Source organism: Lycium barbarum, chromosome 8 (genome assembly GCF_019175385.1).
Source record: "Lycium barbarum isolate Lr01 chromosome 8, ASM1917538v2, whole genome shotgun sequence".
Lineage (NCBI taxonomy): Eukaryota > Viridiplantae > Streptophyta > Magnoliopsida > Solanales > Solanaceae > Lycium > Lycium barbarum.
In genome coordinates, this window is record NC_083344.1 from 13,158,851 (window position 1) to 13,176,244 (window position 17,394).

General features: G+C 35.4%; 1 protein-coding gene across 4 annotated transcripts; it reads left to right on the forward strand.

The window, feature by feature from the left end:
• Nucleotides 1-4,303: 4,303 nt before the first annotated feature.
• LOC132605954 (uncharacterized) lies at nucleotides 4,304-15,574 on the forward strand. 4 transcript variants are annotated; one of them, XM_060319234.1, is made up of 6 exons: nucleotides 4,304-4,405; nucleotides 4,587-4,652; nucleotides 11,120-11,188; nucleotides 12,002-12,113; nucleotides 12,872-14,299; nucleotides 14,489-15,572. In XM_060319234.1, exons 5-6 carry the CDS (start codon nucleotides 12,898-12,900, stop codon nucleotides 15,295-15,297), a joined length of 2,211 nt encoding a protein of 736 aa, XP_060175217.1. In that variant the 5' UTR covers nucleotides 4,304-4,405; nucleotides 4,587-4,652; nucleotides 11,120-11,188; nucleotides 12,002-12,113; nucleotides 12,872-12,897; the 3' UTR covers nucleotides 15,298-15,572. The 4 variants fall into 4 exon arrangements, with proteins under 4 accessions (XP_060175217.1, XP_060175218.1, XP_060175220.1 ...); XM_060319235.1 differs by lacking the exons at nucleotides 4,304-4,405; nucleotides 4,587-4,652; nucleotides 11,120-11,188 and adding an exon at nucleotides 11,633-11,895 and having other exon boundaries at nucleotides 12,002-12,108; nucleotides 14,489-15,574; XM_060319233.1 differs by lacking the exons at nucleotides 4,304-4,405; nucleotides 4,587-4,652; nucleotides 11,120-11,188 and adding an exon at nucleotides 11,635-11,895.
• The last annotated feature ends 1,820 nt before the right edge of the window (nucleotides 15,575-17,394 follow it).

Below are 17,394 nucleotides of genomic sequence, written 5' to 3' on the forward strand. Positions count from 1 at the left end.
AAGCCACAATTCATGCATTATGGCTGCGGAACTTTATTCCAGGAATTGGGGTTGTCGACACCATTACCAAGCCGCTGAAAATTTATTGTGATAATACTGCAGCAATATTCTTCTCTAAGAACAATAAGTACTCCAAAGGTGCCAAACATATGGAATTAAAGTACTTTACCATCAACGATGAAGTTCAGAAACAAAGGGTGTCACTTGAGCATATTAGAACTGATCTCATGATTGTAGATCCGTTAATGAAAGATTTATAACCAAAGACATTTAAAGAACATGTACATAGAATGGGTCTTGGTTGTACTTATGATTAATGTTTTTCTTTATGATGTTTAACACTCTGAGCTCAATTATGTGTTTCTGATATACTTTAATGAATTTCCTGTTTCTCATAATGGTGTATTATTGTTTTGACATATTACATGATGAGCCTTAATGAGACATTATTGTGGACCATAATGTTAAATGTTTTATAGCTTATGAACCTAATATGATAAGTTGCTAATGTTGTAGTACATGGAAGGGAGTATGTAGCACAAAATTAAGTATAATCGCCATAACTCGCATTAGTGGTTTGTCGTATTATGGTATGTATGATGGGCGTTATATAAGAGATTTATTTTATACACAACTAATGTTTATGTCATTAAATATTAGTGTTATGTGGTCATTGTGCCAAGTGGAAGAATGTAAGAATTTTTATTATTCTTATGTGTAGCCCAATTAAATTAAAGCCCATGACTAATATTTAATGAAGAATAAATCTCATCTGTTAGATCGGTTACTTGATGGACGTCCCAGATTTAGTCATAACTCATATAAATTTGTCCTCCCTCCACCCATTAAGGTTACCACAAAATATCTAATCTTTTTTATCGCTGACGGTTGTGGTAACATAAGACTAGCGCAAGGAGGTAGAAACCAGTTTCTACAATTAACGCTTCCGCTTTCGTGATAATGTCTTCCGCATCAGGTATGTTTTCTGTATTATCTCCATGTAAGATTATTGTGTTCAAGATCCTGTGTGAATTAAGTTAATCTTACAAGTATAGTTTTTCTGTTTCACATAACATAGGAGTATATTTGAACCTTTTTCCTACTTTAAATATTCAATATTTATAGTTTTTTTGCGTAAAATATTTATTTGGATGGATTTGAATATTTTGTCTTTATATGTAGTATTGTTCGTGAAGCGGACGATGATGTGAGGCTTGATACTCATGTCATCCTAAGAGAAAAGTTTCAAGTACCTAAAGTCAATTATCCAAAGCAATAGGGAAATTGACGGTGATATCACACACTGTATTGAAGCAGGATGAATGAAATGGAGGCTTGTTTCCGGCGTTTTCTGTGATAATAATGTGCCGTCAAGACTTAAAGGCAAGTTTTACAAGTGGTGGTTAGACCGATTATGTTGTATACGGTAGAGTGGCCAGTTAAGGAAGCTTATGTCCAGAAGATGAAGGTTGCAGAGATGAGGATATTGAGATGGATGCGCGGGCATGCCAAGAGAGATAAGATTAGGATGAAGTTATTTGGGATAAGGTTGGAGTGGTGCCCGTGGTGGAGAATTTGCGGAAAGGGAGATTGAGATGGTTCGGACATGTGCAGATGCTCCAGATGAGGAGGTGAGAGAGCTTGACCGTGGTGGGCCTGAGGAGTTAGAGAGGTAGACCAAAGAAGTCTTGGAGAGAGGTGATTAGGCGGGATAGGACACGAGTTTATCTTGCAGAGAAAATGATCCTTGATAGAAAGGTGTGCATGTCGAATATCAGGATAGAGGGTTAGCAGGTTGCCGCACAGATCTCTTTTTCATACATGGAGTATTAGTAGCTTTTTTACGTCTGCTTATTCTTACATCTCCAGTGCTAACCTGCTTGTTTCTTTCACTTCATTTATCTTATTATGTTGTTGTTGTTACTGTCTTTTATTATTGTTGCCTTTTCATCTTTTCTTGAGCCAAGGATCGATCGGAAATAGACTTTTTATCATTATAAGGTATGAATAAGGTATGTGTACACTCTGCCCTCCTCAGATCCCACCTAGTGAGATTATACTAGATATGTTGTTATTGTATAATTTAGTATGGTTATAGTCTCTTATAGAGGTCTGCTTAAACTTAATTTTTATTAGAAAGAGAAGAACTAATTATCGATTTGATTAATTTTAAAACTTCTCTTGGCATACCAGCGAACTAGATAGTCCATGAATAATGGAAAAGGAAGGAAGAGAGGAAGCCTAGATAGAACTTTTAATATAAAATGGAATTATCACTATTGATTCAGACCTTGAATAGGCAGCCGAACTAGACCTGTCAATTGGGCCCGGCTGGGCCATGTAAATCCGGGTCACATGGGACAGCTTCTGGGCCGGGCCATAAGTTAATGGATCGAGTTGGGGGCCCGATTTGAGGAGGGAAAACGGTGTCCGACCCAGCCCCCTACCCGGGTAGGGGTACATAGTGGGCTAAGTGGGCCGGGTAGGGTTCCAGTAAAGGGGCCGGGCAGATTTTTAATATTTTTTTTTTTAAAAAATCTAATGCTAAAATTTATCAAGTTTGATACTTTAAAATCTAGTTGTTGTCAATTTTATTTTAACCATCAAGTTTCTTAAATTATTTTTTGCCCTATGTTCAATCTATAAATAATATTCATTCTTCTCCATATCATCTCACAATGCCCTACTCTCCTCTATCCCTAAATTTCCTACTCATCTAAATCTCTCTCTCTCTCTCTCTCTCTCTCTCTCTCTCTCTCTCTCTCTTCCAACTTCCAAGTTCAAATTTCAAAAATTTAAATTTAATGGATAATGACAATCCTCCTCCTCTAGCTCAAGGAGTGCATCAGTGTAGAGGTATTATGATAAATTAGAAGAAGATACGATTCGATGTAGAATTTGTCTACGAACTATGAACCATAGGTTCGGACCGGGATATAGATCGGTCGATACTTTGGTCCGTCACTTGGGTCAAAAACACAGTTCAAGTTTCAAGACTCAACTTTCAATTTTCAAATTTCAAGTTTGCATGTTTGCAATGTTAGTTTGTTTGTTTTGATTTGATTTTGCAATGCAAGTCGCTCAAGTTTGTATGTTTGGAATTTGCACTGTTATCAATTTAAGTTTGAAATTTTATTTTAAATTATCGATGTAGTCTTGCGTCGCACTCTCAACTTTTTATAATATTTGACACTTATATTTAGATGAATTAATTTTTTTTTAAAAAGAAGTCATTTTTGGGGTTTGGCCATTTGCCCAACGGCTATTCTTACTTAAATAGCTGTTGGGAATCTTCATTCTAATAACATATACAAGATATACACGAATATACAATCAACATATACAAGATATACACAAATATACAAACAACATATACAAAGTCATAAATATCCAAACAAGATATACAAGTCGATTTTGGAGTTTTTGATAATATCTCAATCACAAATATACATGGTATTTTTTCAACTGAAAAATATTTTCCAATCAAAAGGTCACAAAAGGTTAAATCAATATACATAGTATTTCTAAAAAATAATATTATACCAGGTATATATAACATTATACCATTATAATCTATGTTAAATTATACTATGTATAAAGTATATCAATGTGCCTAAAATGAATTATACTATGTATATATAATATTATACCTCAATAAAATATAATATAATTAAATTATACCATGTATATTGTAATACATTAGTAAATAGAATACCTCTAAAAAATTGTCAGGTATATATAATGATTAATTGAATACCATTAAGTTTTAGTTGCATAGTAATTAAGAGAATAAAGGTAGCTTAACTGCTAAAGTTGGAATCATCTCCCTATAAAATAGCTAATTTGAGTGACTTATTTAATTAACTTCCAAAATTTTAGAATTATCCCTAAAAATAAGCAAGAAAATGAAAAGCATGGATCTAATATAGGATTGATTCTTCTATACTAGAATTTGTTATGGAAGTAAATATTTGATATGCATTAATTAACACTGTCATATATATGGAATCATTTTTCAAAAACTGCTATTTAAAAAATTAATTCGAAGTGGCCCGGTGCCTCGGTGGGCCAAAACTCGGGCCTATTGGTGGGCCGGGCTACCGGGCTACATGGCATGTCTGGCCCAGTCCCCTAATTTATTCCATTAGCCCAGCCCACCACTCAGGTTCGGCCCGGCCCAATTGACAGGCTTAAGCCAAGCCCACATTAGATCTAAACCTGGATTTGTTTGCATGACACAAACCATAATTGATAATGAACAATACGTCCATAATATTAGGTAGCATAATCTGATTATAGATTAGTAAGTAATTAATGTAAAAGAGAAGCTATATAATATGAATCAACATTTTGTTGAAAAACCCTATATGTGATTTCAGTTTCATCTTTTAATCTCGCCGGCATGGTAATTTTTTTCTTCCATTTTTTTGATTAATTTTTCAATTCTAAGTGTTAGTTTTGTGAATTTTGACATTTTTATGCTCTCTTTGTTATTTGAAACTTGTCAAGGAATTCCATTTGAAGTATTTTTTTTTAGGGTTTTGATTATTTTCTTGTAGTAATTTGAGAATTGAATTGATGTTTAGGTATCATCTGGGTTGTGTTTAACATGAGGAGGTGTGTCAAAAATGGATTTGATAACTAGCTGCAAGGTATTACTACAAGTTTTTATTGAATGTCATTGAATTTTTTGTTCTTTCTCTTATAGTTGGCATTTATATTAGTTGTACTAGTTATAAAACATCAACAACAACATATCACGTATAATTCCATAAGTGGAGTTTGAGGAGGGTAGGATGTGACGTACGCAGAATTTAGCCCTACCTTTGTGGGGTTGAGTATAGAGGTTGTTTTCAATAGACCCTCGACTCAAAATGAGTGTAATCAAAACACGATAGAAAAGAAAATGACAATAAACAAAACAAACTAGGTAACAACAACAAAAAATACAAACCCAGTGTAATCCCATAAGTGGGATCTGGGGAGGATAGGATGAGATGTACTGTGTACGCAGACCTTACCCTTGCCTTTGTAGGGTAGAGAGACTGTCTCCGATAGACCCTCTACTCAAAATGAGTGTAATCAAAGTAGGGTAGAAACGAAAATAACAATAGCATAATAGCAAGATAAACAAAGCAAACTAGGTAACAACAACAACGACAACATACCCAGTGTAATCCACAAATGGGGTCTAGGGAGGGTAAGATGTGATGTACGCAGACCTTACCCCTACGTTTGTGGGTTAGGTAGAGAGGTTGTTTCCGATAGACCCTCGGATCAAAATGAGTGTAATCAAAGCAAGGTAGAAAGGAAAGTCACGATAGCATAATAGCAAAATAAACAAAGCAAACCAGGTAACAACAACAACAACAACAACAACAAAAAACCCAGTATTATCCCATAAATGAAGTCTGGGGAGGGTAGAATATACGCAAACCTTATTCCTACCTTTGTGGGCTAGAGAGACTATTTCCGATAGACCCTCGGCTCAAAATGAGTGTAATCAAAGCAGGATAGAAAAGAAAATAATGATAGCATGATTGCAAGATAAACAAAAAGCAAACTTCCTAACAACAACAACAACAAACCCTTGTAATCCTATAAGTGGTGTTTCGGGAGGGTACCTTGAAAAGATAGAGAGGTTGTTTCCGATAGACACTCGACTCAACATGAGTGTAATCAAAGCAGGGTAGAAAAGTAAATAACGATGACATAATAGCAAGATAAACAAAAAGCAAATTAGGTAACAACAACAACAAACCCAGTGTAATCCCATAAGTGAGGTTTGGGGAAGGTACCTTGAAAATATAGAGAGGCTATTTCCGATAGACCCTCGGCTCAAAATGCGTGTAATCAAAGCATGGCAGAAGGAAAATAACGATAGCATAACAACAAGATAAACAAAGCAAATTAGGTAACAACAACAACAACAAACCCAGTGTAATCCCATAAGTGGGGTTTGGGGAGGGTACCTTGAAAAGATAGAAAGGTTGTTTCCAATTGACCCTCGGTTGAAAGAACGATAAAAAGAGGCAGTAGCAACAATCAGAAACAACAACAAGATAATAAGATAACCGAGGCTAAAGGAATAATATGTAGTAATAGAAATCTAAAATAATGAAAAACATGAATAATACTAAAAAGCAAACTAGGTAACAGATTAATTAAAGAGTTTCTTTATCTCTATGAGATATAATTAAAACAAAGACAGATTAATCAAAGAGCTTCTACGAATTTTATGCTTCCTGAGTCAATTGTTAATCAACGTAGAAAATACACACGCTTGTTGGATAAGTGTGAGATTTAGAGAATTCTTAATTTCTAACTTGCTGGCACATACTTTTTTATATTTAACCGTCTTTCATTTGAAGTATGTCATTGAATTTGTTGCTTTCTTCTACAGTTGTGACTTAAAGAAGTTGTACTAGTAAATATCTGTAGGATAAGTGTGAGTTAGAGAGTAATTTTCCTTAAAAAGGAGAAATTTTTAATACAGGAACGAGATAGACCGGTAGATTCATATTAACCTTGTGTAGTTTGGGTCACACTTATGGTAGTTGACGAGGGCCAAAACACCAATATTAAAAATAAAGCCCGTGCTATTCAGATATAGTATTAGTTAGCGCTCGAAACCATCCCCTCCCCCTTCCCAGACACTCAAACCTTTGAAAGTATGGCTTGAAACAAATCAATCGAATCCACTTTCAAACAAGGAAGATAAAAGAAGAAAAGTATTCCGCCTAGGAATAGGAAAGGAATGGATCTTCGCATGTTCATTTCATCGTGTGCTAAATAATAAGAAAGAGATTATTTCCCCGGAGGACGTGTACAAGGTATTTGCTGATTCTTAGCAACAAGGTGCATCTCTTAGTAAAGGGGCATGAAAAGTGGAGACTTTGGAACTAAATAAGCTGTCAATCGATTTATTCTTGATAGTTGAAAGCAATTAAAATCAAATAACTTGTTCAAACATCATAAGACAAATATTTTAAGTGATCTAAAGTTTTGAACTGAGATTAAAGAGATCTACCAAAAGAACAAAATCGGAAGCTCGACTTACGATTTAGATTCTCTCTTTGATTAATAATTCTTGAACATAAATATTGATTAGTTCTCGCGGATATAAATGCCTATTTCGGTCCCCTATATGCTAAGTTTTCTCTCGAATAACTTAAAGATACTAGAAACACATTAGAAGTTCAATTTATGTGTAAGTTTATAAACGATATATTTTAGATAAGAATGAAGCTTCTCTCAAATACTCCCAACTCAGATAACACACTCCGACAACCAATTCGTTCTCTCAAATAAACGTGTTATAGGAGAATCACTAGCGAAAATAATTCAAGCACACGATTCCCTCTTAATTAATTAAGATTCAATCCCGATGAATTCACTGGAAAAGATACAATATAGGTATTAAGTCAAGAAACTAAAATCTAAACTAATACATCATCAAGTTTCCATAAAGAAAAATTACTCTTTCGTATCATAAATCATAAAAAAGAAGAGCTAGAAAATATTACAAACAAATCAGGAGAATGTAATTGTCACACCCCGACGAGGAGCATGATGGGCACCGACCCATAGGTTGGATACCACCTGGCGTACACATACTATATATGATTATCATATATAACTCGAGGGACACCTATATGCAGAAAAGGCCCAAATACAGAAATATGCAATAATTCAACATATATATACATATACATAAGCGAGCCGACAAGGCCGCTACAACATAGCAAGTGTCATAAAGCCGGCAAGGCTATCAGGAGAATACCAAAATCAAAGCATGACCGACAAGGTTAGACATAATATATACATACCCCACTGTGTCTATGAGCCTCTAAGAGTGTCCATATGAACATATATCATGATAATATAAATATACCGAAAGCTAGCAAGTCCGGAGTAGTGGCACTTGCTGACCATCCGCTGAAGCTGATAATCCTACGGAAGGGGTCCTCTACTCTGTCTGTCAGGACCTACAACATGAAATGCAGCATCCCATAGGATGGGATGTTAGTATGTAAGGCAGGAAACAATACCATAAGTAAGACACAAATATAGAAGGATAGAAGTAACCTGGGACATTTGAGGACGTGCAATATGCAATGCATGAGTTTAAAAAATTATATGCAAGTGTGTGTGTATAATATCCTGCGTCTGGGGTATCATCATAACATGCCTATTGCAGTGGTGTGCACATCTACGTGCCTGCCCGACCGACTATAGCGCGGTGCAGTATAGTAAAAAATAGTGCAATACATACATATATATATATATAATGCATGAGGAGTCAATGAACTAACATTGGGCCTTTCGGAGTGACGTAAGGTTGGTAACCTCCGAATGAATTATGGAATTCGTATCAAATCCAAGGAAATAACTTAATGATGATAAACATGACAATATTTCAAGAATCGTTCAGATAAATAAGGCATTAAAATTTGAAATACATAACATAGGAATGGAGTGAATTGTTATGGAATGCCCATGTTCATATTCTAGTTGGATTCGTGCCAAAGAAAGAGGGAAACAAACACCTTTCATACCTTAGTTGTCAAGCCGCCACTCGAAAGAATCCCTTATTCCGATGCTCTTCCTTCACCCAAACCTATATTGAAAGTTACATCCTTAATCATACTCTATCGTGTTCATACATCAACTTAGATAAGTTGTATATCGAAGGATGATTCGGGTTATGAGAATTCGCGCAACATTTCTCCTATATCATCTACTTCCTCCAAATTCCAAAACAACTCCCAAACGTCATTAACAACATCAACAATAACATAATCAAGATACTACATGACAAACATATACAAATCCATCCAGAACTTCCTTCAAAAATCAGTCTGTAAGCCAACAACATCAACATATCAAACTACGACCTTTATACTATGTTTTTCCTTCACTTTAAATCATTAGAATCCTCCAAAAATAACTCAATATCAACAACATGAAATTCAATTCAACCACCAATTTATCCAATCAACCATAATTAATACAAGGTTTTTCATCTCTCTCTCAATTCACTAAATACGTTATAATCTAACGAATATATTCTCGAACCAATGTAATTCCATGGATATAAAGAGAGGATCTTACCTCATTGACTTACAATTGATCATTGATGGTTTCAAACCCAAGATCCCATCATCTTTCACCTTGCCTTGCAATAATCACAATAATACGATGTTGCCACGAGCTTCCCGAGCTTAGATTACATAAACTCCTTATGATTTCTTGATTTTAATGATAGAGAAAATTAGGAGAGGTGTGCTAGATGTTTCTAGAACTTTTTGGGTGTAAGAATGAGGTAAAAATGAGTGGGGTTTGGAATTTATAGGGTAGAAGGTCAGTTTCCACCAACTTACCATTTGCCCTTCGCGTTCGCGATGCCTTGGCTCGCGTTCGCGGGGAAGCCTCTAACAAGTTATCTTGAAACACCCATAACTTTCTACTCCTATGTAGTATCGACGAACGGATTGTTGAATTAGAAACTAGACTCAATGAAATTCAATTTACATAGGTTATCCATTCCATAACTCCTCATATTCTAGGAGATACACCTCCCTGAAGTTGGACCAAAAATTATGTCTGGAATTCTGTCAAGTTTTCCCAAAATTTTGACAAAATTAATTCCTTCATTTCGCTTGATCCCGGAACCCTTAGATACTTTCTTAATACTTTTTAAAAGGTCTTGCTTAACCTTATAAGAGTTCCATGACCTCTTCGGCTTATGTTACTTTACTTATGACGCAAACTTTTTTCGAGGTATAACAATAATCTCTCTCCCAAGTTTCTTGGCTCCAAACTTCAATAAACGGTCCACAATTAAGATCCCTAACTTATGGGAAGAATACATGTACTTGAGTATATGTCGAAAGGACCAAAATATTCTTAAAGTACAACTTCTAGGTCGGCCGGTCGGTAGAGTGCATGCAGATTTCTCTGCGCTGTGTTTTGCATTGCAACACAATAGTACTTCTAGGTTGCAGCGCGAATCTACACTGCGTTTGGCAATAGCTCCACACTCGCCCTGAACCGTGCATGGATCCAACCTCAAATTTTGACTCTTTTTGATATTTTTCATCTTGTTTTGCAATTAAGCACCTTTAAATACCTATACAAAAATTACCAAAAGTTAATGTATTAACCATCCAAATCAAATGAATTTAATCAAAAGTCTGGTAAAATGCATCCTAAACATTCCAAATTCATATACACAGTTCCCTCAAGGCTCTGTGGTAATGAATGCTAATTTTGAGCTTTGCATCACTAGTTTATTTCCATATTTTATAGCAACTTGGGCTTTCTGGAGCATTGAAATTATTAAGCATTTTAAGACTGGTATACACTGGGGATCTCGGGGTTCTGATGCGTTAGTGTCTAATTAATCACCTACCATCAAACTGATGAAATAAGAAGGAAAAAATTAGCAAGAAAATATGCAGGTAAATGGATTCTCAAGAATAAAAATAAAAAACATTCTCAAAAAGACGCAGGCAAATGTGAACTTATTCTTCTGTTTACCTTGCTTCATCTGATTTTCTTAACCTCAGGATGTTATAATGCAAATATTCTATTTTCTTCTCAGTTTAACCGCATAGTCCCTCATGTATATTCAATTACACTCACTTCCTTTATTCCTTTTTGGAATTTGATGGTTGCATTGTGGGGAAAGGGGGCCGGTAGGAGAATTTGGCTTTAAAGAGCTTGCGGATCTTTCTATTTGGGAGACTGAGTTATTGCCACTTCATATTTATATCCTTGTTGTAGGTGTGATATCTTTAAGCATAAGAATAAGATATTCAGGCCTTTTTAGAAGGGAGTTGTTCAGCTAATTTGGCTTCATTAATTCTTTACTGTTACTGGACGTCATTAAGCTGTGTACATAAGATGTGGGTGCTAACCTGGGATTGCCAGTGTGGGAGTAAATCTTAAAGGAGAGGCTGGCGTTTATTGGACTCCTCAGAGCTGACGCTTCATTTTTTATGCATATAGATACTTAGGTGTTGCCTCGTTTCTTACATAATAATAAATGCTTTGACTCGTTTCTTACAGAATAATAAATGCTTTGACATTCACTAATGGAATAATCTATGTGCAGGTTCTGGGTGACGATGGGAAAGCCTTTATATCCTGCTAAGTTGGCCATCGCTAGTGTTCCTGTAGATAGGTGAGTTACTTGTATCCTATTAGTCTTGTGACGTGTTATGTCTAGAAATAGTTCTGCTGCTGTTGTTCCTTGTTGTTGGGTTTAAGTTACATTGTTTATGTTGTTAAGTTCCTCAAGACTTTAGGCGCAAGGACACAACTATTATATGACCACTTACGCAAAAGTTTTTTTTTTTTTTTTAAAGTCAAAAGCACAAAATAGTTGACAAGGTCGTGAAGCAAAAAGCAAGAAGTGACGCACATAGTTTGGACAATTTAAAGTACGATGTGTATATCAGGGCGGACCTACACGTAATTTAGAGGTGCTCCGGCACCCGTTAAACCCGACGCGGATTAGGTATGGTCATATAAAAAATATATGAAAAATGGTTATAAATATTTAAAAAGCACCCTGGAAACCAAAAGGTTTAGTGGGTGCTTTGGTTTCCAGGTCCAACTTAAGTGCTTCGGTTGGTAGGTTCTGTGTTCGAACCTCCGTGCCACCATTTTAATATTTTGTTAGACTTTGTATATTTTAGTTTTCCTACTTTTTAGTTTATCATAAAAGGTAAAAGGTTATACCTTTCCCAAAAATCAAACAACAGACACACACAGCAACTAAAACCCTTATCCCCAAAACCAAATTTCAATCTTCATCAGTTCTTCTCCTATTCTTTCCAATTTCATTTTTTATTTTCATTATCATCGTTCACTAATCTCAGAACACAGGTATTTTAATTTTTTAAGAGCTAAAAATTTGAATTAGGGTTTTGGGGGATTTAATTTTTCTAATGATGTTTGTTTATTTCTGATCTTCTTGCTTCTGTTTGGGCAGTTGTCATCTTTTGTTAATTGGTATACATAGCTGTTTCATCTGGGGGATTTAACTGGAAGAAGAAAAAGGATGGGAAAACTGTAAAAGAAGCTCATGAACACTTAAAAGTGAGGTATAATCGCCTTTAATATGGTGTTCTTGCCATGATTGTTTGTTTACCTAGCTTTGTGTTTTTCTAATGGATAAATGCTTCTTATGTTGCATTTCTGCTATAAATTTCTAGGTTGCCTTTTGATTACAATAACTAATTTGAAAATATTTGCCCAAAGTAAAGGTTGTAGCCTATAACATGTTTTGGCATTAGTATTTATTAGCAGAAGATTAAGGAGGCAAATGATCATCTGGGGGATTTAAGTACAATTAATGCCCTGTTTCAGTGAATTTTCAGATGTGGGGTCTTTTCCAACATGCTTAATTCTTTTTTAATTGTGAAGGAATTTGCATAAAAGCTGTTACTATTAATTTATATATAGTAGTAGAAGTAAAGGCTCAAGATACCATCTGAACTTGGGGGATTTAATTTTTCTAATGATGTTTGTTTATTTCTTAGTTCTTACACACTACAAGCTAAGGGCTTCTATATTTTCTCACCAATCTTCCGTCTAATGGTTCATAACTGGCTCGTTGCTAATCATATATTGTTGATTTGAATACCAAATTGTGGATAGTGTAATTTGTTTTTTTTTTTTTGTTAGTTTTTTGGCTAAGAACTTTTGGCTCATGATAATAGAACTTGCAAAATTGTAATACTAGTGTTCTTTGTTGTCTGGAAATGAGCATATTTGTTTCTTTCCTTTCTAAATTTGGAAATGGTTCTTTCTTTCGGTATGCTACATTTAAAAGGAGTATTAATTGAATCTTGTTTTGTAGGAATTGTCTTAAATCTTGTGAATCGGATGGATAAGTTTGTCACCAGGTTAAAACGCGGACAACCAAGCTCTAGTTCTACTATTCCACCTGCTACTTCATCCATACCTTCGGAAGTTCAGAGGGATACAAATCCTTCAAATATCAATTTCAATTATTTGAAAGCAGACCCGGCAAACAGAAGGCCTGTTGCAGAATATGACCCTAATATACGTGATGAAGTTAGAAGATATTATATTCAAAAAGGACCTTGTCAGCCTATGAATCATTATTTTCCTAAAACTCAGTTTGGGAAGAAAAAGAAAACAATGCGTCAGTTTCATCCTGGTTGGTTCAAAGGTCGACATTCCAAGTGGTTAGAGTACAGTATATCAAAAGATGCTGCTTATTGTTTGTGTTGCTATTTGTTTAAAAATGAGCATGATGTTCGTGGAAATATGGGAGATGCTTTTACGAAAAAGGGTTATAAGGGTTGGAACAAGGCTAAGGAAAGATTCAAAACTCATATTGGAGAGGTAAATAGCATCCACAACAAGTGTTTCAACATGATGATTGATATGATAAATCAATCACAATCAATTCGCACTTCTTTTGACAAGCGTAAGGAGAAAGACAAAAATGAATCTCGACATCGCTTGGGTGCTTCAATTGATGTGGCAAGGTTTCTCTTAAGATTAGGATTGCCGTTTCGTGGTCATGATGAGAGCATATCATCTACAAATAGAGGTATATTTCTTGAACTTTTGCAATGGTATGGAGCCATGAATCAGGAAGTTGGAAGCATTATATTACAAAATGCTCCAAAAAATGAAATGATGTGTTGTCCAAAAATTCAAAAAGATATTGTTGATGCTTGTGCAAACGAAACAATCAAAGCTATTATTGAAGACCTGGATGGTGATTATTTCGGAATACTGGTTGATGAATCGAAGGATATATCACACAAGGAGCAAATGGCACTTGTTCTACGATATGTTGACAAAAAAGGTGAAGTGATAGAGCGATTTGTTGGTATTGTCCATGTTAATGATACATCTGCACGATCAATGAAGGAAACAATCTATTCTTTTCTTTCGGATCACTCATTAAGTCCATCCCAAATACGTGGACAAGGTTATGATGGTGCTAGTAACATGCAAGGAGAACTAAATGGTCTTAAAAGTTTAATTTTGCGTGATACTCCATCTGCATATTCCACCCATTGTTTTGCTCACCAATTGCAGTTGACACTTATGGCTCTTGCGAAGAAAAATATAGATGTGGATGATTTTTTTTGTATAGTTACTAATGTATTGAATATTGTTGGAGCATCTTATAAGCGCAGGGATTTGCTCAGACAACATCAAGCTGCAAAGTTAGAAGAGTTGCTCATTTCTGGTGAAGTGCACACAGGACGGGGACTAAATCAAGAACGTGGGCTTCAACGACCAGGTGACACTCGTTGGTGTTCTCATTATAAAACATTACAGAATTTCATTGATATATTTCCATCAATTCTTTATGTTCTTGAATTTGCTGCATGTGAGTGTCCAAATTATATCGATAGACTTACAGCTGAAAGTCTTGCGAATAAGATTAAGGGGTTTGATTTTGTTTTTATGTTGCACTTGATGTTGGAAGTTCTGAAGAAGACAAATTATTTGAACTGCTCATTACAGAAGATGGATCAAGATATTGTCAATGCTATGGGGCTGCTCAATACTGCAAAGCAAGAATTGCAAATGATGAGGGATAGGGGATGGAAATCATTACTCGATGATGCCTTTTCTTTTTGTAATAACCATGAGATATTTATTCCGAAGATGGATGCTAACTACATTCCTGGGAAGTCGAAACGTAGAGCTCTTGATGTTACATATTCTCATCATTTTCGTGTTGGAATTTTTTATCCTGTTATTGATTTGCTGCTTCAGGAGCTTAATAATCGTTTCGACACTGTTAGTACTGATTTACTTCTTGGTATGGCTTGTTTACATCCAGCTAAGTCATTTGGTAATTTTGATAAGAAAAAGGTAATGAGGTTGGCTGAATATTATCCGAATGAGTTTGATAGCAACAAGCTTCGAGATCTCAGTTGCCAACTTGATAATTTCATAGTGTATGTTCGAGGTTCTGATAAGAGATTTTTCAATATGAAGGGTATTACTGATCTTGCTAAAGTACTAGTTCAATCAGAATTGCATCAGACCTGGCCACTTGTTTATTTGCTTATCAAGTTGACTCTTATTCTTCCAGTTGCTACTGCTTCTGTGGAACGAGCTTTCTCATCGATGAAGTACATCAAAAATGAACTCCGCAGCAGTATGAGTGATGAATTTTTAAATGGTTGTTTAGTCTGCTATGTAGAGCGTGGGATATTTGCAACTATAAGTAATGATGCTATTATTCATCATTTTCAGAAAATGAAAAGTCGTCGAGCGCAGTTGTGATTTGTGACTGCAGGTCTTTTTTTTGGATCAGACTTGAGACTAAGTCTTTTTTTTTTTGGGATCGGACTTGTGACTTCTGACTAGAAGTCTTTTTTATCAGACTTGAGACTAAGTCTTTTTTTTTTTTTTTGGATCGGACTTGTGACTACTGACTAGAAGTCTTTCTTTTGTATGAAACTTGTGATTAAAAGCCTCTTTTGGTAATGATAATATTAGTTGCAGTTTTCTTTAGTGTTGCATTCAAATAGTTGTGCATTTATATTATGTCATCGTTAGCAACTCATGTTAAAGAAAATGAGGCACCCACGACCCTGAAATCCTGGGTCCGCCTCTGATATGAATTTAATACGATAATAATAAACTTTCAGTTCAAATAGCTAATCTCATCATCCGACATAGATATACAATGATGTCGATCTTTGTCCAACTCATCAAAGTCGAGATTCAAAGAATTTTACCGCTCCTTGCTGTGATCACTTTCTACGTCATTGTTTGAAATACAAACTTGTGTGAAGTGCACGACTTTTCCCATGAAGTGATGACCCCTCGCTTCACATTGCTTGGTTGCTTTAATCGAAGAAGCTATGATTTTTAATAACGCTGCCTTGAACTGTGTCAACTAAGTCAGAGCAGACAGTAGTTAATACCTATTTTGGTGGTTATTAAAAATGAAGATTCTTGTTTCTTTTCCCTCGGATAGATGGGATAGGATGGAGTTTGGTTCTAGCAAAACAGGGTGCCATTCCATTCTGCCTCCTATTGTCTAATGCGGAAGGGATAAATAACACTAATTAAGATAGAAAAGAAAAAAAGTGGGAAAATAAAAGGAATACTGTAAATAACAAAATTTTAACCTAAGTTTGCTTATTTGTACTATTTTGCCATGACTCTTTTATTTTCATCAATTCTTGTCTGACTTTTTTGCCTTACTTTCTCTTGAGCCGAGGATTTTTTGGAAACAGCCTCCTTACCTTCCAAGATAGGGATAAGGTCTGCTTACACTCTACCTTCCCTAGACTCCACTTGTGCGAATACACTGGGTATTTTGTTGTTGTTGTTGTTTAACCTAAGTTTGCTATTCACACGCCTAAATGGAGTGAATACACTCTTTGTGTAATTTCAGCAAAAGATGGTGTAATTATTCCGCATCAGAACAGTCTTGGGGGGTCATAGGACTGCCACGAACTTTAGTGTGTAGTTGAAACTTCGGGACAAATTGAAGGGGGTTATATGTATTATCCCTTTAAAGCATATGCCTTTCTTTGCTTCGTCCCCCTCGCTATGCTGGTTTGTGATATGTATTTGTCTACTTTGTCAAGTTGTAATCTAGAACATAGGAAGATTCATTTGTTGGATGGTACTCCTATCACAAGATATGCTGGTTTTTTGGAGTATGAGGATCAGTGCATCTAATTTTTGGTGTGAATTTGGATTGATTTCTCAGCATTTTCGAAATAAGATTTACATATTTTGGGAACTGCAAAAAATACAAAATTGATGTTTTGATTTTGCCTTTTTTAAACTGCTTGTTCGATCGTGAACATACTATATTGACGTTATATTATGGTGATGCCTATGGAATCCTTTTGTGAATCACTTTTTACAATTTAAAAATTTTCAGCTCAACCCCTATGCAAAGGATTGAGAAAAAATTTCAACTCACTAGAGCTGACAGGGAGTTATTGGCAAAGCAGGAGTACGATGTTCAGGTTGTTGGTTGAGGAATGACTTGACCTTAAGTAGTTATTTTTTTGATCAAGTCTTCTTCACAAATATTCCAGCTGAACAACGCCTCTTTCACAGTACCCAGCATCACCCAAGTCAACACCACTAATCATATATATATTTGTCAACTTAAGATCACAGACTCTGAATCCAGTCAAATATTATCATATAAAACGAAACGGTGGGAGTAGTTATTAAATCAAACAATACCGTCACATAAAATGAAATGGAGGGAGTAGTAATTAAAAAAAAATTAGTCTAAACCAAACAGGCCAAGAAGGAAGTAAATTGTTGCAGGGGAGGAAATGTTAGACAACATTTTTGCACATTTGGTATTGAATCATGAACAACTGTGCAATCTCTAATTCCCAA